Consider the following 27,321-nt stretch of genomic DNA (forward strand, 5'->3'; position numbering starts at 1 on the left):
GAGTTACTTCAGGGTTCACTGTACTACGCTCTGTGCCTTTCTGTATGTTTGGAATTTTTCTGATTTTTTTTAAGTTTGAAAAGAATGCTAATGAGAGTTCCTAGGGTGAGTTGCAGTTGTACTTGCTGACTGCGGGGTCACAATGTTTGCTGGGAGTGTCGCAAGTTAACACAGCCCAGTCTGGCCTGGGTAAAACACATCTCTGAGGCCACCTCTCTCTCTCTCTCTCTCTCTCTCTCTCTCTCTGTCTCTGTCTCTGTCTCTGTCTCTCTGTCTCTCTCTCTGCAGGGTTGTTACGATCTGGTGACCAGTTTCATGGAGACAAACATGGGGATCATCGCTGGAGTGGCTTTTGGAATCGCATTCTCCCAGGTAGCCTGCGTCATTGTGCGGTCAGGCCTGTCCTTCCCCAGCCTCCTGCCCTGGCCTCCCTCCCTGGTCTCCGGATTCCCCTCCTGCCTCCCTGTTCCTTGGGGAAGGCTGATAGATGGGGTCAGAGCTCCTTGCTCATTAGTCCTCAGGTCATCTGTTTATTGATTTTCCTTTTTCAACTTAAATGAAGTTTTGCCATCAAGGGAATATCGGTTACAGTTCAACTAATGACTAGCTCCAGAAAACAACTTGCTTCTTCTGTAGGTCAAATGGAGGTTAACTGAACAAAGTGCTGGCTTAATTGGAGCATAAACAACTCCAAGCATCAAATGGCTGATCTGGATTTGGGGGAGGCTTTTTTTTCCTGGTTGACCTGTCCCGGTTTTGTTCTTAGTTCCTGTCGATTATGCACGAGACGTCTCCTTTTCCAGAAAGTCTACATTTAGCAAACTTCATCTTTGTGATCATTGTTTTACTCCTAAGGACTATTGGTTCTTAGAGGAAACTGAATTTTTGTATATTAAACTTTATATCCCTATATCCCCACCCAGTGTCTATAAAATAGTAGGGGAACTAATTCTGCACATGAAGTGAACAACACATACTCAAGGATGGAACAAGATTAAACTAAATCTAAAAATCTAAATCTAAAAAATTTGGCCCTCCTCCACAGGCCTCTGATCTGGCAGCCAATGATACATTGTTGCTATGATATTGCTATGGGTAGAAGGATTGGCATGTATACTCAACAACCAAATGAAAACTTCATGTATGTTTAACTCGGAATTTTTTCAGACCAACAGATCGTTTTTCTAACAAAGCCTAATTAATGTTCTCTCTCTCAGTCCTGTCTCCACCACTCTAATTTCCCCTGCCCGAATTCAATATTGGCTCTCTCAGACTATGCTTCCCTCTTCCCGACGCCCCCATACCTCCTTCCTTCCTGCCTCGTAATGCAAATGTACTTTTTTTTAGCCAAGTTTGTCCTTAAAACTCTTTTTTAAATTTATTTATTTTGAGAGAGATGGTAAGAGGGGAAGGGGCAGAGAGAGAGACAGAGAATCCCAAGCAGGCTCCGTGCTCTCAGCACAGAGCCCCACACCGGGCTCGATCTTACAAACTGTGAGATCATGACCTGAGCCAAAATCAAGAGACGCTCAACCAACTGAAGCATCCAGGCACCCCCATCCTTAAAACTTTTTAATTGAAATATGGCACATATAGAAAAATGCATTAATTATAGATGTGCAACTTAATAAATTAGCACAAAATGAACACACCTTTATGTTACACCTGTGTAACCTTCACTTAGATCAAAGACCAGAACATTGCCCTAGTAGTTTTTGCAAAGAGAGGGTTTAGGCTCAGGTGTGTCGAAAAGCTTTTCTTCCTCAGTGGTTACAAAATCCTGTGTGACATTTTATGTCACAAGAGCGTGTGGAATCATCCAACAGGAGTGTGTGCTCCTTCCAGCAGTTTTAAAATTCTTTTACCACACTTCGTTTTTTGTAGCTCAGGAAATGAATTAAACCCTCAACACACCAACACACAGACACAGAATGACACCACAAACAGTGCCAATGCGTCTCCAAAGACGTTTCGCAGAAAGTTGCTGCCCCGCCCTTTCTTCCGATTGCTATCATACTTGAGTAGTAACACTTCAGTGACGTATCTGTAATGGCCAAGGGACATTGTAGAGGCTCCAGGACGTCATGTCCGATATAGATGTGCAAGGTACACTTGAGAGCTTGTACGTCCAGTTTACCACATGTATATGTGGTGTCAGGTTAACGCCTCCGACAGGCCAGGCTTGTGCTTGGTGACTGAGGACAGCTGTCGCATTGGAAGAAGGGATATAGGTCTCCCCTAATGGCTATCCTAGAACCGTAAAGGAACATGATGTCAATACTCTCCATGGGGAGAAGAGAGCATCACAGAGCCTGGAATCTCATGGACAAAACCTATCATCCAAGAATATTACTGCGTAGCCATGAGGGGGCACAGGGGATTCTCCTATTTTCATTAGTGAGGTGAACCAAGTCATGAAGGATCTGATTAAGACCTCACTTCTACTTCTCTCTCATGCTTCCCTGTGGAGGGGTGTGTGGGGATTTATGCTTTAGACCAATTGCCTGATGAGCATTAAGCTGTCTGCACTAACCTTGGAGAAATCCCCAACGTGGGGATGGTCGAGTTTGTTCTGTGGCCCTCTAGGGCAGTGAGAGAGGGGCCAAAGCCCCTCAAGGAACCCCCAAACAAACTCTCTGCAGGGATTCTAGGTGTCCTCAAGGTCCCACATAGTGGTTGGGATGAGAAAACAAAACACAAAGCCCGGTGGCCTTGCATAGCTAATACCATCCACCTACGTGACCAGACAGGTACAGTGGTACAAGACTTGGGACCTGCCACGCTCAACTTGGGGCAGGGAGAAGAAGAGCCATCGCTGGCTTTTACTAGCCTGATGTGCTAGCAGCTGCAGTTTTTAATGGTGCCAGCAGCCTCGGGGCTCCTGGAAGCTGGAGTTGGCTTCCAGGTACCAGTAGATCCATCCATGGCCTCTCTGGAACAGTGGTGGCCACTTACTAGATGCCTATTCAGGTAGAACCAGCAATACTGACTCTAGTCAACCACCCAGAACGGAAGCTTTAGCCACCAGTGTTCAAAATTTTGAAGATCGACGCCAGAGTAAAACTCAGCAAATGTTGGCTTGTTTAGATGAATCAGTCATGTCAGCCTATGTCTTGGCCCTCCTATACTAATGGAAGTTCTACTGAGTGGAGGCCAAAGTAGGTAGGAAAGAACAGAGCACGCTCTCATGTGCTTGCCGGCTCTCTCTTTCTCTCTCTCTGTCTTCCCCTTTCCTCACCTGCCCTCTGCCTGCTCCTTGCCCTTTTCCTCACCTGCTCTTGCAACATCCATCATTCTCATCTGTCGGGACACACTGGCCTTGCCCATCTGTTGTGTCAGAAATTAAAGGTGGTATAAAGTACAAGGAAAACTAAGCCAAGTCTAGCCTTTTAATACACTGTGCAAACTTTGTCCCGTTAGCCACGTTAGCTAACTTAAAGCCCTTGAGTTCTGTTTGTGGACAGCAGGAATTGGGCAGGCATTTGAGGCTTCTCTCCACAAACTTCCATTGCCTGAGCCCTGTCAAGGGAAAGCCCGCTTGTCTGGACTGGACGGGCAGGTCCCACTGCCCTAGAAATTTGTAGCAGGAGGTTGGAGTGTTTTGAGAGGGTATCTCCTCCCTGCATCTTTGAAAGCTTCTCTTTTACTCAAGAGAGCTTGGAGAGACACACACTCAAGCAGAATGTACGTGCATATTTGTGCATGAGAGAGGAGAGAGACAAGGAGGGAGAGATAGAGCGAGAGAGAAACGGAGGGAACAAAACTGGCAATATCACCTCCCCTGCTCCTAACATGGCCTGGAAGCCAAAGGTGAGGGTGTCTGGGTCTGGACACTTACTCCATTTGTGACGCCCCTTCCCACCTTGGTTGGCTTTCTGCTGTGTGTTGCAGGGGAGAAGTGGTAACGCTTCTGCATCCAATGTAAACAGACACAGGGCTTCACTAGGCTGGATTAATTCTCTACATCACAAGATGTTACAGTCCTGAGTGGGGTCGGTAGAGGTGTTTTCCAGAAGGGGGGAGACTTGAATGGCTTGCTTGAGATTAGGCTGCTCTTCTAGATCCAGGATTATAATTCTGACTTCTCTAGCTGGCCTGCTATGTCAAATCTTCGGGCCAAAGATCCCTCTTGTTCTTGCCTCAGGTGTGGCACCTAAGGGAAACTCATTGTGTGCTTTCATAATGCAAGGGTTTGAGTCTGTGGGGTTGAAAGCAAGAAGGTACTCATCACAAAATACAGATCCTCCTCCTACCCATCCATGCTCTGACCCTCACCCCTGCAGAGCCTCTCCCAGGGCCCATAGGCTGCTGTGATGATTCATTACGAACCAGGATTTCTTTTCTGGGACCTGTTGACCTCTTCCATGTAGAGGGCAGGACAAAGCTGTTGATAGCCTGGATGACACATGGCCAAAGAAAGTTAATGGAGCTATTTACTTACACCTCTTTCAGGGCCTGAGATGGTCCCAGATAGCATTTGTACAGTTTTATGTCAAACCAGATTCCTCGGCACTTTCCCAAAGACTTGGAAGCTCTATTTAGTTTCCCACTGAAGTCATAAGCGTAAAATCTCCACAGGCATTATAAAGATCTAAGTTTTTGATCTATTGCTTGTCACTTTCTTATTAAGAAACTTTCTTATTAAGAAAGTTGCCTTGGGCACCTGGGTGGCTCAATTGCTTCAGCGTCCGACTTCGGCTCAGGCCACGATCTCACAGTTCGTGGGTTTGGGCCCAGCATCGAGCTCTGTGCTGACAGCTCGGACCCTGGAGCCTGCTTCAGATTCTGTGTCTCCCTCTCTCTCTGCCCCTCCCCTGCTCACACTCTGTCTCTCCCTCTCTCTCAAAAATAAACATTAAAGGAAAAGTTGCCTTTACAACTTTGCCATCCTCCCTCCACCCCTCAGCCATCAGGTCTTGGGCCACATTTGGTTCCCATGGTGATGGCAGGGAGGACGCCCTTGGCCTATCTCCTCTTACATCGCTTGCCTTTGCTGACATGGGCAACCCACCCCCCAGCCCCTCTCTCCCACCTCTAGGAATGTGCCCTGTTGCTGTGATTTGCAGAGCCCCAGTGATGCAATCCACGTCCCTAGAGCTTTGCGGCACCCAGGCCGCTCAGCCATCTATGTGAGAGCGCCTTGAGAAAGCCTGGAGTCACCCTTTTGTTAAGTAGAGGGCCTTTCTTCTCTCTCCCCCCTCCCTAGTTTCTCAGTTCTTGAAGCAGCAGAACCTCCCAGAGGTTTTCATGACCCAAAAGAAAGTAGAATATAGTACCGGCAAGGCAGAGAGTGGGAAAAATAAAAGTTTACCTCCAAAAATTAGACAGAGACTAAAACTCCATAGGCTGAATGATATTAGGCATTTCACCAGCCACAAGAATGGCAAGTGGTGGTTCTGGGGTCTCCGTCCTGAGGGGTTTCCAGCATAAGAGACCAGGTCTTCTTTTCTGCCTCCGTCTGGGGTTTAAAGCAGGAGTCTGTCCAAATGCCTACGTACTGCATCCTTCATGCATATGAGCAGTGTGGTCCTCAAAGGCAGCCCGGAACCCCACAGAACATACCTCTGCTCTTTGAGGTGCTTTTTACATGTATCTAACCTGAGAAAAAGTATCATCTAAATAAGGATGGACTTCTCCGTCTAGTGGCAAGCAAGCATTTGTCCTCCCCCTGAGTCTTCCATGACTTTGGCTGAACAGGCCTTCTGTTATGTACCCCCCAAATCATTTGGTAATAGCTGCTATTAAGTATAGGATGCTTCCCCCCAAACCCCGACTTTCCCTTAATTGGTACTTATGGAGGTGAGAGATCAAAGTTTCTTGCAAATATGATTAAAAATGCAGTAGCAAATTTAAAATCAGTAACTCCAGGGGTGCCTGGGTGGCTCAGTCAGTTAAGCGTCTGACTTTGGCTCAGGTCATGATCTCACAGTTCTTGAGTTCAAGCCCCATACTGGGCTCTGTGCTGACAGCTCAGGGCCTGGAGCCTGATTCGGATTCTGTGTCTCCCTCTCTCTCTGCCTCTTCTCTACTTGTGTGCTCATTCGCGCGCTCTCTCTCTCTCTCTCTCTCTCTCTCTCTCTCAATCTCTCTCTGTCTCTGTCTCTCATAAATAATAAATGAATTAACTTAAAAATAATAATTTTTAGAATCTGTCTTTTTCCATGGGCAAATAGGAAGGTGTGTTTGTGCCCCAGAAATATACACTAAAGTAAGTTTAAAAGCAAGTAGCTTTTATTTGTGCCAATATTTTTAAAAGTTACTGTTTCTGTGAGAAGGTATGTCCAGTGCTTAAGAATGATGCCGTTCCCGTTCTGGAAAAAAAAAAACAAGTGGAGGCACATGCTCTATTTCCTTGAAATCAGAGATTTTGGATACAAGCAATACTTAAACACTCTAAAGAGATTTCGGGCTGTATGGCTCATGAATTGCCACAGAGGCCAGGAGCGTCGGAAAGTACTGAATTCTAGCAGCGTTGCAAACCATGAAGCATAATGGTAACTATCGTGTTTCAAGCACACATGAGCTCAACGAGAAAACACGAAACTGATAAGCTTCACAAAGAAAGAAGAGTTTAGGAACTCGAAATCAAATGAGGAGATGCCCACTGAAAGCCCTCTCTCTCTGAAGTTTGCAAAATGAAGCAGAAAAGAACCCCCAGTAATGTGAGACGGAGGAGGTATTCTGGAAAGGACAAGGTCTAGGCCGAGCTGTAGGGGTGGGGGACAAGGAAAGGGGCTGTCCTCCTCCAGGGGAACAGGTGGAGCTCAATGTGAGTTACCAGTGTGGTTTGGGGGAAGATTCTTTCTCCTCCCCTGAGCCCGTTGTTTTATCTGGAATGTTGGGATGGTAACATTGTACAGGGAGGTGGGAAGGGTTAGAGAGCTGGATATACTCGAATATGCTGTTGCTCTAATGCTCACATGTTTTTTTGGCGGAAATCTGGGTTTTAAACCTTCCCACTATGTTCTGGTATGGCAGTGGTCCTGGAAAATGGCAGTTCTAATGAAAAGGGACGAGCTACGAGGTTCAAAGTCCTTACAATCATTGGGGGGGTGGTGTTTAATGTGTCACTTGCCATAGAATTCTCGAGGTTACAGCCATGGTTCCTTTGGTGGTTTGGTGCCAGGTGCACAGGACTGTGTATCTTGTGGCACAAAATGAGGTTGGCCAGAGCCTTGGTAGGAGGGAGGGCGAGCCCAATAAGGTGGTGGTTTTTCCTTACCTGACAGAGGCTATAGTTTTTATATTTCACAGCATGGTTTTACTTTTGAAGAGGAAGATAAGAATCTAAGATTTCAGCAAGAGAGGTAGCCAGATGGACGGGAACCTGAATGGGTGGGTGGAAAGCCAACAGAACAGAGGTCAACACTGGGACCTGGTGTGGGCTGCACCTGTTCCGCCTGTAAGATAAGGGCAACTACCTGGACTGCCGCTGAGTGCTTCTCTCACCCAGAAGCCTTGTTTAAACACAAACTCTTTATCTTTTAAGTTTATTGATTCTGAGAGGGAGGGGTAGAGAGCAAATCCCAAGCAGGCTCCTCACTGACAGCACGGAATTCGATGTGGGGCTCAAACCCACGAACCGGGAGATCATGACCTGAGCTGAAACCAAGAGTCGGAGACACTTAACCAACTGAGCCAGCCAGGGGCCCCTTAAACACCACTTCTGGGCCCCACGCCTCAGAGTGTGGTCCCACAAGTCTGAGGTGAGGCCCTGAGAATTTGCATTTCTAACAAGGTTCCGCGGCATGCTGATGCTGCTGTCCTGGGGCCACACTTGGAGTGACACTGCGCCAGATTATCTGTAAAGGTCATTCCCACCTTTGATCCAGTAAAAAAAAAAAAAAAAAAAAAAAAAAAGCCAATTGCTTAAGGAGAAGGGACTCCATGTGGCCAAGAGAAGCTGCAGGCCTCTTATCTCAAGTGCACAGTCAGGTTCCTGTCCAAAGAATGCTGATCCTCCAGAGTCAGGAATGAGAATTTTGATTTCCAATAAGCAGAACAGTTGTGCTTGAGGATGTTTGGATGGTGTCACAGCAGCTTTTATCAGATCCACCTGTGCTACTGAAGTCAAAGTCTTGTGAGGAGGTGGGGATATCCTGCTCTCTGTTGTTCCAGAGCCCCTAAAACCTAGGAGTTGGGCCTTCAGTGTGGATGGGCTCGTTTAGGCCTAAAATATCTACATGGTTAGAGACAAAGAGAAAACCCTGATTTCCCCTTCCCCTCCCTAACACCTCCCTCTCACGAGCCATGACTTTCTTACTGGCAAACTCACCTGGTCAAGAATAGTGTCTCCTTGTCTCAAGGAAAGAACTGTGCTCGCGTCAGCCAGGTATGGCTGAGGTGGCATACCACGTTGAGATCTCTTCCCAGTGCATGTGTTTACAGCTTTGAATTAAATGTTGGCCTTTTTGTTAAGACCTCACGGATTCCGTGGTCCTTCAGTGTTTTCACTACTCTCCTAACACGGGAACAAATTTAAATAGTGCTTATGTGTCAAAAGTTGCTTTCAAGCGGCCAGAGCAAGCTGCAGTGGGACGTTATGGCCAGTTCTAGAGCCTCCAGCTGTCCTGCCTGAGCAGCGAGACTCCCGAAGTCTTTGACCCCACTGTTGAGATCACCTCTGATCTTTTTCTCTAGTGCCCTTTTCCTCACTCACATGGAAAAACCCTCAGTTGTCAAAAATTACATCCAGGGGTGGAGCCCGTGGGTGGCTCAGTTAGGCGTCTGACTCTTGCTTTCGGCTCAGGTCATGATCTCACGGGTTCGTGAGTTCGAGCCCCAAGTGGGACTGTGCGCCGACAGTGTGGAGCCTGCTTGGGATATTCTCATTCTCTCTCTCTCTCTCTCTCTCTCTCTCTCTCCCTCTCTCTCTCTCCTTCCCTCCCTCCCTCCCTCTCTGCCCCGCCCCCACTCGTGCGCACACACGCCTGTTCGCGCATGCTTGCGCTCTCTCTCTCTCTCTCTCTCTCTCTCTCTCTCTCGCAAAATAAACGTTTAAAAAAAATTACATCTAGAGGGTCATAGGCGTGTGTCGTTCCGTGACTTGAGACTCTGGTCTTCGTTTCTCGTTCTGGCACCAGCTGATTGGCATGCTGCTGGCCTGCTGTCTGTCCCGGTTCATCACGGCCAACCAGTATGAGATGGTGTAAGGAGAAGGTGAGTGGATGTGGGGAGCGTTCAGTTTCGGGGTTCTCCCTTTGGGGCACATACTACCCTTCAAAGGGGCAAGGGTACCGCCTGGCCACTTAACTACTTGCTCGCTGGGGCACCTGTGCATGTGCTGAAACCTCGTTTCCGTGGTGCTGGGGAGGAGATGTGATCACTGCTCTTGTGCAAAATGTAGTGCCCTTTCCAGCCTGTCACCTTCTTTTCAGTCCTTAGTAATGGTGAGTCACTCACATATTTTCATTTCTCTCATAGTCTTTCAAGAACGATGGCCTAAGAGACCCGTTTTAAAAAGGAACCACGGCAATCTTTGAAAGACTTGCAAAGGATGTCAGAGCACAGTGCATAACACACCTGTCCCGCGCTCCCTAACCCCCCACCCAGCGTGCAACTGACCCGCCCACACAGTCTCTGCTCCGCCTTCCAGCCCGCATCATGTGTAGCGTTCCATTTTGTGAAGCCCCGTGTGCCAGAGTGTAGCCAGGTTCCCTGCATCCGGTCCTAGCGGACCCCACCTGAGGCCCCGTGCGCACCAGATCCTCCATCTGTACTTGGTCCGACTGCAGCTCATTGTAGGTGACTGGTCATCCCACCATCACTGGCCCGGCCGGGCCCTGCATGTAGTGTGGAAGGCTCCTGCTAGCCCTTCATCCTGATCGATAAACGCCATACCCCTTGATGTAGATAAGCAGCTAGCTAGCTGTTCTTCTGGCTTAACCTCCTTTGGTTTGGTTTTCCCTTTACTAAGGCTCTTACTACCTTCTTCAGGCTGCCTAGGATACGTAAAGAGATACATCAGTAATTGTCCATGCGGGGAAAAAAAGCATGCGTCACGCATGAAGGGAACTGCTGAGCGTTAGGTGGCCTCCTCCTTGCTCATTATTGTTACATGCCTGGGTATGTGTAGACAGTTTAGTGCACCTATGCCTCTGGTTGAAACCTGTATAATCCTGTTACCAAGCCGTATTGTTACTTCCTGTGAAGGAAATATTACTTCTGTTTCTCCCCAATTAATTGCTATTGTGTTATTTTACTTCTGTATTTTTTCTTTGCATTGACATTACAGACATCGAGGACCTCATCGAATCAATTTAAAAATGAGTGTGAAGGGAGAACAAAGTCAAAATATTTTTAGAAGACCTTCAGAAACAATGCCTCTGTCTAGCATGCCAACAAGAATGCATTGATATTGTGAAACATTTGTGATACATGTATTAATAAATAGAATCACTACAACTTGCCTTGTTTTGTTCTTTGGTTGTTGTGTAAGTTTCTAAACACGTATTTCTATTTCATCTCGTTCCACGGGGGATTGGAGGAGGACCACCTTCCACGCTGACACACGGCTCCACGCATGCTCTCACCCTACCGAAACAGCCTCGGGCAGTGTCAAAGCTGAAGGGTTAGGTTTTTTTTATGGACACTTCAGGAACTTAAAACATTTATCATGAACAGGATGTATTACTGTTGGCCGCAAAAAATAGATGCTTCGCATTATTTCAGGCTAGAGGCAGAAAGATTTCAGCGGTTTTCAAAAGTCTGAATGTCATTAAGACAAACCAACAAAAAAAGGAAATGAGCATCGATTCTCTCCTTTGTTGTTTCTAATGAGCGTGTATTTTTCCCTTACTTTTTTCTCCTCTGGATTGAAGGAAGATAGTCTAGAGAAGAAATGACATCATACCATGCCGTCATCCCCATGCCCTGCTTTATACTAAAGTATGGAATCCTTATACTTGGTTAAAAGAACGTTTTAGCAATAGGTACAGCATATGTTATCTGCGATCTGTATTTTCCTCCTGATGAGTCCCCTTAGAGGAAAAAAGAAACTAGTAAAAGTATATATTGATCCCAAAAAAGTAGATCTAAAAAGCCCCCTCTTCTCTGTAGAACAACCTGTAATGAGGACAGAGATGGCATTCTAACCATATGCATTTATTAGCCTGAACATACATCGGTGCTTACAAAGGGCACTGCCCCACACCTTCAGATAGTTCATCTTCAAAAGATCAACATTTTTAGGGTCGCCTGGGTGGCTCAGTCGGTTAAGCGTCAGACTCCAGCTCAGGTCATCATCTCATGGTCTGTGGGTTCAAGCCCTGCATTGGGCTCTGTGCTGACAGCTCAGAGCCTGGAGCCTGCTTTGGATTCTATGTCTCCCTCTCTCTCTGCCCCTCCCCCACTCACACTGTCTCTCTCTCTCGCTCTCTCTTTCAAAAATAAATAAAAGTTGGGGCGCCTGGGTGGCGCAGTCGGTTAAGCGTCCGACTTCAGCCAGGTCACGATCTCGCGGTCCGTGAGTTCGAGCCCCGCGTCAGGCTCTGGGCTGATGGCTCGGAGCCTGGAGCCTGTTTCCGATTCTGTGTCTCCCTCTCTCTCTGCCCCTCCCCCGTTCATGCTCTGTCTCTCTCTGTCCCAAAAATAAATTTAAAAAAAAATGTTGAAAAAAAAAATAAATAAAAGTTAAAAAAAACTTTTTGAAGGTCAACATTTTGAGAGAATTAAGATCTTTCTGAGAGTTTCTTTGGGTTTTTCTCTAACTTTTTGTGTTGTATCTTAGCTCATTAATATGTGCTAAAAAAAAAAAGTGCTGCTTTAGTTGCTTCAGTTTTGGTTTGCAATTTTGGTTGTATTTTATTCTAGACATTTTGCAGTTTTCTTTAGGATTTATGCACTGAATCATACAGGAATTGTTTTGTTTTGTTTTCTAAGTTTCCAAATGTGTAGAGTTTGAGGCTGCATTTTTGTTCAAAACAACTTGGTTTGTGAGATAAAGATTCTCTGTTATTTGCTGAGGCTTGCTTTGTGCCCTGGTATGTGGTTCCAGTTTGTTCTGTGTGTGCTTGAAAGGGATGTATATTTTCTGATTATAGGGTGCAGAGTTTGAGTAAGGTTGTAAATATATTCAAGTAGTAAATTTTAGGACTGTTCAAATTATCTGCGTTCTTAGGAATATTTTGTCCATTTGACCTATTGGGTTCCGAGGACGATGCCCTAATATCCCCCACCGTGACTGTGGATTTTGTCGATTTTTGCTTCATGTATTTTTAAGCTATATTGTTAGGGACATGCAAGTTCATGATTATGTCTCATTGATGAATTATTTCCTTCATCATTATCAACTGACCCTCTTTATCCCTAATTATGATTTTTTTCTTTTAAAGTTCATTTTGGCTGACGATTACAGATGTTAAGATTACTTTTCTTTTGATGAATATTTGCAAGGCTATTGCTCCAGACCCCTCTGCTTCCAGCCCTTTCTGTGTCATATTTCAGATGCATCTCTTAAACAGCATGTAGCTGCATATTTTCTTCTTTGGCTCAATATGAGAAAGTCTCAACCGAAAAGCTTAATCCAGTTATGGATTGTGATTATGGATATACAGGATTTGGTTTTATCTCTAGCACATTTGTTTCCTGTCTACATTTCTTTCTTGTTTCTCTTCCCTGCCTCTTTTTTTTTTTTTTTTGGAAACTATACATTATATTTATTCTTTTAGTGGTTAATCTTAATTTCTTAATGTGTATACTTGAAATATAAAGCTTTTTTAAATTTTTTTTAATGTTTATTGATATTTGAGAGAGAAGGAGACAGAGCACAAGTGGGGGAGGGGCAGAGAGATGGAGACAGAATCCAAAGCAGGCTCTGAGCATCTAGCTGTGAGCTGTCAGTGCAGAGCCCAACACAGGGCTCAAACTCACGAGCAGTGAGATCATGACCAGAGCCGAAGTCCAATGCTTAACTGACTGATCCACCCAGGTGCCCCGAAATATAAAATTAATCAGAATCTCTATCTTCTTCCAAAATAACACAAAGACCTCGGAGTGTGTTAATTCTAGGCACTTCTCACTTAAATTCCATGCTTCTGTTGCCTGACATTGTGTTTCTACTGTCTCCCAAAATGAATCATGACCATCACTGTTTTTAGGGCTTATTTAGATTTACCTACCTGCATACCAGTTTTTTGTTCTGTTTTGTTTCTTTAACCACTGTTCCTTGCATCTCATCCTTTGGGGTTCAATTTTGGGTTTGTTTGTTTGGTTTTTTTTTTTTTTTTTTTGAAGTACATGTTTGTTAGCTTATCAAGGAGTTTATTTATATGTGCTAAATTATCTCAATCTTTGAAAAATCTGCATGTCATTTGTACTCTTAAATGATAGTTTAACTGGGGCTAAAATTCTAATTTGGTAGTTGAAAGTATTCCTGGCTTTCACTGTTGTTAATAATAAGTCTAATTGTTCGTTTTGAGGTCATTTATCATTTCTCATTTCTCCCTAGTGATATCATTTATCATTTCTCCCTAGTGATATCATTTCTCACTAGTTGCCATTGAGACTTTTTTGGGGTGCCTGGGTAACTCAGCTGAGTGTCTGACTTCAGTTCAGGTTATGATCCCGTGGTTCATGAGTTTGAGCCCCGCATCGGGCTCACTGCTTTCAGCACAGAGCACGCTTCAGATCCTCTGTCCCCCTCTCTCTCTCTCTCAAAAAAGAAGACTCTTTTTTTCCCCAGCTTTATTGAGATATAATTGACATATAACATTGTGTAAGCTCAAGATGTACAATGTGATACATGTATACATTGTGAAATGTTCACCACAATAAGGTTGGTTAACACATCCTTCACATAATTCCCAATTTTGTTATTGTCTTGGTGAGAACATTTAAGATCTACTTGCATAGAAACTTTTTTTAAATTTTTTTTTAACATTTATTCATTCTTGAGAGACAGAGAGAGCACAAGTGGGGAAGGGGCAGAGAGAGAGGGAAACACAGAATCCGAAGCAGGCTCCAGGCTCTGAGCTGTCAGCACAGAGCCCGACGCGGGGCTCGAACTCACAAACCATGAGATCATGACCTGAGCGGAAGTCAAACGCTTAACCGACTGAGCCACCCAGGTGCCCCGAAACTTTGAAGTATACAGTACAGTATTGTTACCTCTATTCACCACGCTGTACATTACATCCTCAGAACTTACAAAAATGAAAATTTGTGCTCTTTGACCAACATGTCCCCATTTCCTCCACCCCCCAGGACTAGGTCTTGTTCTTTTAATAGGTGTGGGAAAAGATAATTGCATGCTGACCTCCCTTGGATAGCTGAATCATGGTTAATACTGGATAGCCCGGGACATCATTGCATGTAACACCCTGGGAGAAAATAAGCATCTCAAACCTAATACAACAGTGATGCTAGCCTCGTGCTCTTGGGTTGAGTGTTTTAATACTTTTAATTAATTGCCAACTTTTCTCTTTCTAAATCTTAATGAAAAAACGACTCACTAAATCATTGTACGACTCTCTCTTTGCCTTTGATGATCCTTTTCCATATATAATGGACTTTCTATCTTCTATGCCTCTTAGAGCCTTTCATTTTTTTTCCCCATGTCTTTATTTCTTGGAGAGCATCCTGGATAACTTCCTCAGTTATGTCTTCCAGTTCTCTTCTCAATTTTGTCTCATTATTTGTCATTTTCATTTTCTTTTTTAAAACTTTCTGTTCTTTTTCTTTGATGGCCTCTTCTGCCGACTTCTCATCTTGTGTCTAATACTCATCTATCATTATCCTTTCTTTCAGATATTCTAGTATCTAAAGTTTGTGGGTGCTAATCCTCTTGTATGTTATGTTTGCTGACTATTACTCATAGTAGATTGTTTTCTTGTGTTTTGAGTTTGTGTAAGTAAGCTTCTCTTCAGTGAGGATTTTTGAAAATACCTTCTTATTTTGGACTAATTTTCGATTTAGGCAGGAGTTGCAATGACAATACAGAGATTTCCTGCCAGTCCTCCTAATGTCAACACCTTACATTATTCTCGTATATTTAAAAACCAACACGGGTACTGGTACATTGCTATTAACTGAACTCCAGACTTCATGCAGATTTCACCAATTTTGCTTCTAGTGCCCTTTTTTGTGTGTGTTCAGGGACCCAATCCAGGATACCACATTACATTTAGAGAGTGGATTGGTTTTTCTGTGGTAATACCATGCCATCTGGGTTATAGAATTGTCCCTGCAGAGAGATTTTGCATTTGTTTAGCCAGGCACCCAGAAGTTTTGTTGATCCAGAACCAGATTTTATAGTTGCTTCTCAGCTTGCGGAATCCTATACAACATAGATAGTATAAATTTAGACTGCACACCTGTATATGCTTGTTATTTCTGCAGGTTTTTTTTCTACTTTCCCCTTCACTGTATTTATGCAAGGTCATGAGATACAGATCATTGCTCAGTGTGGGCCCAAGGATATGTCTCTTGATCCCCTGTAGAGGTTCAACTCTCAAGGTATTGAGCATGTTAGGTCCACTATCCCACCACACCCTCTACCCTGGTCATTGATAGAACACAATTCATGAGCCTGTTGCTCTAGCTTTAAGTTTCTTTGTTTCTGTATCTTGGTGATTCATCTTTGTCTTTAGATGTATAGTTAATTCTTTTTTTTTAACTTTTTAAAATGTTTATTCATTTTTGAGAGATACAGAGCACAAGTGGGGGAAGGGCAGAGAGAGAGGGAGACACAGAATCCAAAGCAGGCTCCAGCCTCTGAGCTGTCAGCACAGAGCCCGACGCAGGGCTCGAACTCACGAACCTTGAATCATGACCTGAGCCAAAGTCGGATGCTTGACCGACTGAGCCACCCAGGTGCCCCATGTATAGTTAATTCTTAAACATATTTTTTATCCAGTATTTGAGGTTCTGCCTAGTGTATATGGCTTCCTTTTCCCCCCAGTGTTTCATGTTGCCAGGACCTATACTCTGTTATCTGCAGTGTATTACATGTCCCCTTGTTCTCTGTTTCATTTGTAAGTAATTTCACTCACAGTTGCTTAGGATCTTTTAATAGCGTTCTTGAGGGTGAGGACAATGTCAATACTGCCTTTATATCCCCACAGTGACTAGCAAAGAAGAAAGACCATTTTAGGTTCTCAAATTACTTTATAAATAACGAATGAATGAACTCCAAGTCCTTAAACTATGTGCCAGAAGCTGAACTGGTCCTCTGGACATATATTGTCTTAGTTTATTTTAGTTGTTCCTTGAGCCCTATTTGTTGTTTTATCTCTAGAATTCTGTGGCATTCTATTTTTGCCTTGTGTCTTGTTTTCCATTTAATGTATTACTGTTTTTATCCCATGGATTTGTCATAGTTTCTCCCACTGTCCTCAATATAAATAACTTTTCATGTCTTGAGTAGTACTGGTGTGATCCAACCTGGATTCTTATTTAGATTTATAGTTATAATCCTCAGATTTTTGTTTCTTGGAGGAGGAAAAGTGGTGGCCTCTGTCTCCTAGTAGAACCTTCAAGATAACCTGCATAAATAGGCTAAGAAAGACTCAATGTATGCACAGAAAGTGTGACCTGTTACCCAGTACTGATTGTCGCAGAGAGCTACCGGGCTAGGAGGAATTCATTGATCTGTTCTTGGATCCTTTTGACCCAGGATGTGTGATGTGTCCATGGAGTAATGGAATTTAATTCAAAGAAGAGTAATAGGAGACCTACCGGATTTAGACGATGGGGTATGTGGAAAAGATGTTGATTAATTTCTATGTATATAGCAGATCATGCAAGCTACTAATCTTTTTAGTAGAATAATTTAGGTTTGTACCCTTGATAGTGAAAAGGTCAACGTAACACCTTCTATGAATACAGTTGTGCTAGTTTCCTATTTATTTATTAAACATTACCCCATCACGTAGCCATTCAAATAACGAACATTTATTATCACAGTTTCTGTGGGATCAGGAATCCAGGTGCGGCTTGGATGGGTGCCTCTGGTTCTCAAGGTGTCTTATGAAGTTGCAGTTAAGCTATTGGTTGGGGCCGTGATCTCCTTTAAAGGCTCAGCTTGGGGCAAGGTAATCAACTTCTAGCCTCATTCAGGTGATTGTTGACAGGCCTTGGTCCCTCGTCACAGGGGCCTTCCCAAGGGTTGCTCCGGCCCTCCGTAGGGGAGTTTGGCAGCTGACCTGCCCCAGGATGAGAGATCCAAGAGAGAGGGAGTAAGAGAGAACGTTTAAGACAGAAGCCACTTTCTTATAACCTAACCTCAGAGGTGACATGCCATCACTTCTCTAAAAGGAAGTCAGGGACTAAGTCTAGTCCATGCAGAAGGGAAAGGAATCACACAAAGGTGTGAATGCCAGCCGGCTAGGATCATTGGGGGGCATCTGACAGGCTGCCTGGCACAACTAGATTTGCTTCCCTTTGGGACTTACTGAATGACACACACAGTTGACCGAGAACAGTAACTAAACTAAGGAAGAAGGGTTCTGTACAGGTAAGTTCACACTCCACTGTCATTAACCTTGGTGTTTTCCACTATCTTCATTTTTTCATGACTGGCCAAGGCTTGCTTTTTTTTTTTTCTTTTTTTTCTTTTTTGCACCGCTTCCTCAAATATTTTTCTTTAGGAGTTAGAATTCCTTATGGTCAGCAAAATCAAGTTTTGCTGCAAGTTTCCAAATATATCGAAACTATTTTTCCTTATCTTGGAAGATTTTCTCATTTGTGCGTGTCTACTCTCTTTTGGGAAAAAAAAATCCTAGTAATTGTCTCATTTCTGTACTGCTACACACCTCTTGGTAAAATAACCCTGAGGAGAAATCATTAAAAGTAGATGACTTGGTATTGGATTTTTAACCCTTTCTTCCATTACCTTTACTTCATGAGGATCCTTTTATTTTTTTTTTTTTAATTTTTTTTCAACGTTTTTTATTTATTTTTGGGACAGAGAGAGACAGAGCATGAACGGGGGAGGGGCAGAGAGAGAGGGAGACACAGAATCGGAGACAGGCTCCAGGCTCTGAGCCATCAGCCCAGAGCCCGACGCGGGGCTCGAACTCACGGACCGCGAGATCGTGACCTGGCTGAAGTCGGACGCTCAACCGACTGCGCCACCCAGGCGCCCCCATGAGGATCCTTTTAAATGATGCTTGGTGCAGTGAAAGGAATGGAGCAGTGGGGTTGGTATTGGTTCTATTTGTAATTTCTTTGGTAGCAGAAAGGTTACATTTTTAAAGGGACATTGATGAACCGATAAATGAGTATGTCCAGAGTCCTCTCCAGAATAGCAAGCATCTAGAAATCATTCCAGGCTCGAAGGCACTTGTGATAGTCTGGCTGTGCAAGTTTGTGTGCAGGGGGGTGGGGCATGTTGGGGCGCTATGGCAAAGCATGGGAAATAATCTTTTTTAAGGATTGAGTCCACGAGACCTCAAGCCTGGGTCATCTGCACGCTCTCCTCCAGGGCGATTTTATCCATCCCTGTGACCTCAGTTGCCAGGTATATGCTGGTGACTTCCATCTTCATGTAGCCAGCTTACATATGTCTCTGGAGCTCCAGATCTGTTCAGTTCAGCTGTCAACGACCACTGGGCTGAAAGAATAGAAGCCCAGAGTGGTGACGGCGGGGAGGCCGACTCGGACAGCAAATCAAGGGAAGGTCCAGACCAATCTTGTTTGGACTAAAAGAAACAAAAACTTTTGATGGACTGTAGCAATGCAATCATTTCATAGATATTTATTGAACACATACTATGTGCCAGGCACACTTCTTTTTTTTTAATTTTTTTTAATGTTTGTTTATTTTTATGAAAGAGAGAGAGACTGAGTGCTAGCGGGGGAGGGGCAGAGAGAGAGGGAGACACAGAAACCAAAGCAGGCTCCAGACTGTCAGCCCAGAGCCTAATGTGGGGCTCGAACTCACAAACTGTGAGATCACGACCTGAGCCGAAGTTGGACGCCCAGCCGACTGAGCCACCCGGGTGCCCCAGCACACTCCTGAATATGGGGCTACAACGGTGACAAGACAGAGCAGGCCTTTGGCCTCGTGCGACTTAAATTTTTATGGAAGCAGGCAGATGATAGATGTGTGAATGAACGAAATTAGTGATATATTTTAGAAAGAAAATGAAAATGGGTGAAGTCGATGACATCAAACGGTCCAACTTGCGCTATATGTTTGAATTTGTTTTTGAGCTTGGGCAGTCAGTCTCTGACACCATCTCATTGGAATTAATTTAGATGTGAGCTGAGGTCCACCTGAAGCTTTGGGTTGGGCAGTGTGCTGAAAACCTCCCCCCCCCCCCCGATAAGAACCCTGAAGACACTTCCACAAATTCAGTTAATCACTAATCAAGGTTATTCCCTTGCAAAGCAGAGCTAACTTCATACGGAAGAGCATAACAACTGTGCCCGTGTGTGCACATTTCACAAGGAGTGTGCGTGCTATAATCATGGTTGACTAGCTTCGTGGATGAGCTCTGGCCCTTCCCCTGCAGAACCACAACGTTTCTATGTGTTGTGTATATGGGGCTTGCCGGCGAGATTGGAGTTGAAGAAAGGGTTTCATAGCTTTCAGAAGAAAGTTTGAAAATCACGGAGTTAGATCATGATGCTACACAAAATGTGGCCTGGGGCGGGGCTTCACCGGGAGCTTGTTACGCACGTAGAATCTTATGCCCTGCCCCAAATCTGAATAGGAATCTGCATTTTAACAGGATCTCCAGGGGATGCATATTCACAAAAATTTGAGAAGTACTCATTTAGGCCACTGGTTTCCAAACTTGGCTGTGCGTTGGAATCACCTGAGAGTGAAACCTTTCCGGAGGATTCTGATGTACAGCCAAGTCTGAGAACACTGATTTAAGCCACAGACTGAACCCTAAGAATGATCAGTGTCCTGAAAATGTGGGCTGTTTGGCCGCCTGGAGAACCAGGTTTATAGTATAAGTCAATTCACTAGAACCCTCTACCAGTGGGGTGAGGTGACAGCCTCCCACCGCACCCCAGTCCAACATCCCCCTTGTGTATGGAAGCTAGTGCATAATGAATGGAGAATGGCTATTCTTGTAAGTGGGCGGGGGGAGTGGTGAGGGCATTCAGGATTCCTTTCCAGCAGATGGTATCATTTATCAGCTGGTGTAGACAGCAGCAAGATCTCATTTATATGCAGCGATTTTCCCTCTTCACCAGGGATTAACTCAGTAGAAACACTCAGACCAGCCTGCCTGCTACTCACCCTATCCAGTTTAAATTTATTTTATGTAATTGTATGCAATAATTTATCCGTGAGATTCCTCCAGGGGAGGAAGCCACATGGATCGCTCAAACCGCGGAAGGCAGTAAACAGAATGGCCTTATGCATTTGTTAAGTCATAAAGCAAATAGCAGGGGATTGTTGAGGGAGGGGAGAAGGTGGCTGAACATTCAGAAGAGGATACCTTTGGGGGGGGCGCTTCTTCCTTTCACCTCCTCTGTCTCCCAGAAAGATGGTTCAACAAATTCATTCTGCATCAGGCGTTGCCGATTTTTTTAAACGAATACTGAATCACGGAAACAGGCAAGCACAGACTCTATGTTTTAAATTCCAGTGTGTTCCGTTCTCTGTGGTCCCAGAGTTGCTTTAACAGAACAAGTGGAGGGGAGCTAAGAGAAGGTGTGTGTGAAGTTCTGTTTTCTTGCTCAAGAAGCAGGCCACACTGAGCTGATGGCTGTGGGACATGCATGCCGGCCCATAATAACAGGCAAGAAGTCTGAGCCAGTACCTTCAGCAGGAAGGTATTCTTTCATTTAATAGATGAAGGTGCTAAGGCTTCCAAGAGTTGTGATCTTCCAAACCCAGCGTCCACGACAGCCGGAAACACCAGAATGTGCTTATGTTGCAAACCTGGAATTCCTACCCCAGACAGGAGTACCGTTTCACACAAATTAATCGTGGAGATACCCACTGCCCGTCGACAGGTGCACATAGGATCAATGGGGAAATACAGAGTAGCCACACCACTTGGAGATAAATTATTACAAGCGATTCTCTATCCACCCAGTTCTTTTGACCTAATAGCATTTCGTTTCAAAAGAGACCGCGACCCTTCTTTGTTAGAGATCTGTGCTGGGCCTTCTTCCGAGGAAGAGACAGGAAGTCCAAAACCTGGCTGTCTGCCTCAGAGCAACCCTTAGTCCATCAAGCTGTTCTGAATGAAGAATTGTAATCTTCTCCGTAATCTTCATTCTGTTTTTATTGTGGTAAGAACACATAACATCTGCCCTCTTAACAAGTTTTAAGTGAGCAATACAGTATTGTTGTCTATAAGCATGATGTACAGATCTCTAGAACTTACGCATCTTGCTTAACTGAAACTTTCTATCCATCGAACAGCAACTCCCCACTTCCCCCTCTCCCTAGCGCTTGGAAAGCACCATTCTACTTTCGGCCTCTATGAGTTTCAACAAACCTGTATGCCATAAGATCCTTGTTATACAGGAAATCGTGACTTGGTTGGAGGGTTCTCTAATTTCTTTTTATCTTCCTGATTCTGGCGTCTCCACACCGTCACTATTATTAGGAAGACATGCTCCCATAGGTACAAAAATGGTGGGGGGAGGGGGAAGACAGTAACATCATTGCTGTTGTATCAGCTAGAACAAGGATTGGAATGATCAATAGACTTTATTTCAGGCCCTCCCCCCAAATAATTTTATATTAGCCATATAGATCTTTGGGAGTAAACAGTGCTTATTAATCTTCCAAATGTTCACTTCTTGATTCTGATTGCAAGAATTGGGAAGATATTTGGGGGGCACAGGTGCTTTGGGATAAGGATAAGTCTAGGCAATCTCTAGCCTTGTTGAAATTTTAAATTTAAAAGTAAATTGCAAGGGGTGCCTGGGTGGCTCAGTCGGTCAAGCATCCAACTCTTGATTTCAGCTCAGGTCATGATCTCATGGCCTTCAGACGGAGCCCTGCATTGGACTCCATGCCAGGCATGGAGCCTGCTTAAGATTCTCTCTTTCCCTCTCCCTCTGCCCCTGCCCTGCTCGCTCTCTCTCTCTCTCTCTCTCTCTCTCTCTCTCAAAAAAGAAAATAAATTGCAAAAATTTTAGTGACTACACTTACACTCAGTGGTGAGCACTGAGTAATGTAGAATTGTTGAAACATTAGGTTGCACACCTAAAACTAACATAACGCTGTATTTTAATTATACGTCAATTTAAAAATGCTGAGAGAAAAAAACGAATAAATTGCAAGAAATTTTTGAAACTTTTAAAACAGGGATTCCTTAATGTGACAGTTTTCCTGGGATGGGTGGTCGTGACAAAGAGTAGAGGGAGACATAAAGCCAAAGTATTGGGCATCACTGCCAATGAAGAATTTCCAAAAATGAAGTCACAATGGCTCGGAAATCATAATATAAGCCAATGAGAAATCCAGATTTTTAAAAATTCCCTTCACAGAGTCCTCTCTAAGATCACATGTTCCAGGCCACCAGTAGCTTTTCCTCATGAGTCTTCGGTAAGTAGAGTCCCGCTGGCATCTTCGAGGACGTGTGTTTGTGCCTTTAGGCCATGTTGGGAGGAGAATCCTTGGGGCCAAGACATTTCTCTGGACTGCTATTCACCCACAGCCTGGTTTCTAGATCACAGTTGAAACACAGTGATGAAGTCTGAGCTGTCAGCCCAAAGGCTGGTAGTGAGTTGACTTCCACGCAAACATCAACACAACCTTATGCTTCTCTCTCTAGTCTCCTAAAAATGAGATTCTAAAAAAAAAAGTACAATCCCCCCAGGAAAGCCCAAGGGTGACTGCCGCATGTCTTTCAAACCTCCTCACGACCTGCCCCCTGCCTCTCAAGCCAGCAACCTGGCGCAGACCAACTCCAAAAGTTTCATGGGAAAAAGAGAAAGGGTCATTAATAACTTCACAGGCAGGGGCCAGCAATGAGGATAAATGTGCCCTTTCCCACGGAGTCCCATGAGATTTGTGGGAGATAGTATTTAAAGTTCAAAACAACTATATGTTAAAATTAATCTGGACAGGCAAGACGGTGAGCATCAGTCAATCAGTCATATCTGTTGCCCTTTAGGCAAACAGTCTGCAGCGTTTTTCATTAAAAGGTAAGATTATTATGAAAGTTTCTTGGCCATACCAGGGACATCTATCCAAATTCAGTGGTATCTTCTGCCTCATGCCTGACGTAGAAGGTGTGACACAGAGGGAAGTGAAGCCAGCAGCTGGAGAGGCGGCCTGGGGGTTTTGTATCTTCATGGAGAAATACAATCACAGCCATGAGGCCAGAGCTCCTGAAATCTGTCTACCCACCTTGACAAGGTGCTCTCACTGGAAAGAAAGAAGGCAGTCACTTTGATAGTTTCTTGCCTTTTGCCCAATTTGGGGTTTCTCCATCACCAGTTCAGCTGAAGAAAAATCAAATAATCCCTTTTTCCTGCTTTCTCCTGATTTCTCTGTAGGAAAGCAAGTCAAAAAATAATAATAACAAATTTAAAAAAATTTTTAAATAGGTATATTTTGTGCCACCGAGTTCTGAGTTGATTTAAAAAGCGAGTGAAATTTGGGGCACCTCGGTGGCTCAGTCGGTCGAGCATCCGACTTCAGCTCAGGTCAGGATCTCACAGTTTGTGAGTTCCAGCCCCGCGTCAGGCTCTGTGCTGACAGCTCGGAGCCTGGAGCCTGTTTCAGATTCTGTGTCTCCCTCTCTCTACCCCTTCCCCGCTCATGCTCTGTCTCTCTCTATCTCTCAAAAATGAATAAACATTAAAAAACAATTTGTTTAAAAAAGTGAGTGAAATTCTTGTGCAGGTTAGCAAGAATTGTGTCACCTTTTCCTATGTAGTTTATTCAGGTTGTAACAATGTATGAAGGGTGTTTAAATTCCTTGAATTCTTTTTTTTTTTTAATTTTTTAACGTTTATTTATTTTTGAGACAGAGAGAGACAGAGCATGAACGGGGGAGGGTCAGAGAGAGAGGGAGACACAGAATCTGAAACAGGCTCCAGGCTCCAAGGTGTCAGCACAGAGCCCGACGCGGGGCTTGAGCTCACGAACCGCGAGATCATGACCTGAGCCAAAGTCGGACGCTTCACCGACTGAGCCACCCAGGCGCCCCAAATTCCTTGAATTCTTAATACACCTGCTTGCTAACGAGTCATTTCTATTTGAACTAGTAGTCATTTCCGTATATGCTAGTATATTTTTTAAAATGTTTACTTATTTATTTTGAGAGGGAGAGAGCATGAGCAGGGGAGGGGCAGAGAGGGAGAAAGAGAATCCCAAGCAAGGTCCTCACTGTTAGCGTAGAGCCTGATTCGGGGCTCAAAGTCATGAACTGTGAGATCATGACCTGAACCAAAATCAAGAGCCAGATGCTCAACTGACTGAGCCACCCAGGTGCCCCATATATGCTAATATTTTAAAATTTTGCTTCCACAAGCAGTTGTGTGCTTTTCCCAGCTGTGAGATCGCAAGCTCAAGCCACTGAAAGAAGGGAGTAGCTCTGTTTTGAAACTTCTCATGAAAGTGTAGGAGACACACAGAAAGTGCTCATGTCATAAACATGTTTTGATGAATTTTCTCAAATGAAACCTACTCCTATCACTAGCACTCAGATCAAGATATAGAATGTTCCCAACGCCCCGGAAACTCCCTCATGTTCAGAAGAGAATGTCTTTTTTTTTTCTTCTAACTATGGTAAGGAAAATAACATAAAATGTATTATTTTAACTGCTGCAAAGTACACGGTTCGGTAGTGTTAAGAATAGTCACATTATTGTGTGTTCCATCTTACGAACTTTTTCCTCTGGCAGATCTGAAACTCGGTACCCATTAAACAACTGTTTCCCCCTCCCCCATCCCCTGATAACCATTCTACTTTCTGTTTCTTTCTGTTTCATTTTCTTTCTGAATGTGACTACTTTAGATACCTCATACAAGTGGAATCATACAGGATTTGTCTTTTTGTGAGTGGCTTATGTCACTCAGCGTGATGTCCTCAAGGTTCATCCATGTTGTAGCAGGTGTCAGGGTTTCACTCCTTTTGAAGGCTGAATAATGTTCCATTGTATGGATAGACCACATCCTATTTATCCACTCATCTGAGGATGGACATTTGGGTCGCATCCACCTCTTAGCTATTGTGAATAAGGCTGCAATGAATACAGGGCTACAAATATGAGAATTTCTTTCAATACTAAAAATAGCTAGCACTGATGACACTAATGTCAGGAATTTTTCTAAAGGCTGTATATACATGATTTCTTTTAATCTTCACTGTAATAATATGAATTAGGAAGCGCTTTTGTTATCCTTGTTTTATAGATTAATGAACTGAGAAACAGGAAGGTTAAGCAACTTTCCCAAGGTCACTACCACCATGCTATATTGCCTCTTTTTCTGGGGGGGAGGGAGAGTCTCAAATATATATATATATATATATATATATATATATATATATATATATATATATATATATATATATATATATACATATATACACATATATATATACATATATATACATATATTAAAATATATATATATATATATAAAATCTGTGTTACCTGAATAACTTTATAATGATCATTACATTCTCTTTTTTTGAAGGAAACATGCAATAACATTCTAATGGCTGTTCCTTATGTATCAGTGAGCTAAACACCGAAGACAAAACTATTCACAGAAATTTAATTCCTGCCTTCTCAGAGCCCTAGGGCTATATCAACATGGCTGTTGTAAAATTCTACAAAAACTAATAAAAACTATATGTGACCAATTGTGCAGCTCGGATTCATTTCAGCCAACATCCTCATTCAAGGTAAAGTTGCTGTCTTACGGAACTTTCCAGATTATTAGAGAGCTATGCCCAAGAGATGGGAAAGGTAACCTGTTACAAAGAACACCCGAGGTATATAAAATTACAGATGTACATCAAAGTGAGAGAATGTATCTGCAACTGGAAGATGATGACTTTTTATGAAGATTCCACTTCAACAGGTTCTTAGAAAATAGATGGAATTCTGTGCGAGAACAGAGGAGCGTGGGCTGCAAAGCAGGAAGAAGTCTTTCAACATTGAATTGACCATGACATTCTATATATTTTTAAAATGAGCCTTACCTTACACTGGTTTGACCAATATAATGGGGTCCAAATGCCCCTGTCCCTGTTTTAGGCCTAAACCTTGCAGAAATTCTGTTAGCTTCTGTTTTTGCATTCTTGCATCCCAGTTATCAGGCCAAAACAATGCCCGGGACAGATAACCAAATGACTAGAGACCACAAAAGAGAAGCTTTATAGGGTGAGAGGTTATCTTGGACTCTCTAGCCCCAACATAATGTTGCTACAAAGTATCTCCCATGAAGTATGGCCCATGTGTGGGCTCATAAAATGTTCAGGTCTCCCAATTACAGTCCCCTTTAATTGAAAACATGAGCATTCCCTCTTGGAGCCCCCAATTTCTTTCCATTTTGACTCATTTACAAACTGCAATATCATAAAGCATATTTATTAAGCACCTGACCTTCCAAAGCTACTTTTCTTGTTTTGGCCAAGTATTTCAGATATGCTATATGTTGGAAAGAAGAAATCAAAATTAGCTTCATGTACTCAATTCTATAAAAAGTTATTAGCAATTAATACGGACTTAAGGGGGAGGGGAGTAATTAGCCCTCTTGCCCTGAAAATTAATGGGTCCTTTTCATTATACTCCTAAGGGGTATTTTGCCCAATAACATTCCATTTCAGATTAATGTAAAACGAAAACTACATTCTTTGAGAATGCCAGCTACAAAACGGTTACAAACCACAAATCTCACCAAGATTAACAGGGAAGGAAGATCAAGCGGAACAACGAACTATTAATAATTCCAGACAGGATGAAGGTAATAAAATCTATGTGCCAATCACTCCACCAGAATAAAGAAGCCACAGTTTTTTTCGCGGGCATGGCCAGACTTAAGCAAAGTCAGAGTTGATACAGGTCTTTACAGGTTAACCTATAGGTAGTTACTGGGTAGTTGCAAAATAAATGAAATACACTCCATAAACTCCGATTTTACAATGCACGGGCCGCTATACAAAGATACTCTGTTTTCTTCATTTCTAGGGAAAACTGTCTCCCCTTTGCTGTACGGAAGGCCAAGGTTAAGTGTAGCAGCAACTCCGAGTGAACCACTAGGGGGCAGAAGCGGACAAGCTGACCACCAGGTTACCCTGAGAACCCACTCACCCTGGCAGTGACTTGAGATAGACTGCTGATAATTGCCCCCTTTATGTTAGCTGGAGTTTGAATTTATCATCTTTCCTTACTAAGAACCAGAAACCAAGATAAAATCTCCTACGTGTTCTCTTTTGTGTC

The 27,321-nt window shown here is 43.6% G+C and overlaps 1 protein-coding gene across 4 annotated transcripts in view; it reads left to right on the top strand.

The window, feature by feature from the left end:
* TSPAN7 (tetraspanin 7) overlaps positions 1-25,645 on the top strand; it is a 140,747-nt gene extending 115,102 nt beyond the window's left edge. The window contains exons 6-8 of one of the 4 annotated variants that reach the window (XM_049643694.1): positions 289-372; positions 9,084-9,159; positions 9,424-10,297. In XM_049643694.1, coding sequence (XP_049499651.1) covers positions 289-372; positions 9,084-9,152 — 153 coding nt within the window. In that variant the 3' untranslated portion in view covers positions 9,153-9,159; positions 9,424-10,297. Of the gene's footprint in view, positions 1-288; positions 373-9,083; positions 9,160-9,423; positions 10,298-25,570 lie in introns of those variants that run through there. The other 3 variants (XM_049643695.1, XM_049643696.1, XM_049643697.1) reach the window with 3 other exon arrangements.
* Positions 25,646-27,321: the final 1,676 nt, after the last annotated feature.

This window comes from Panthera uncia, chromosome X, assembly GCF_023721935.1.
Source record: "Panthera uncia isolate 11264 chromosome X, Puncia_PCG_1.0, whole genome shotgun sequence".
Classification (NCBI taxonomy): Eukaryota; Metazoa; Chordata; class Mammalia; order Carnivora; family Felidae; genus Panthera; species Panthera uncia.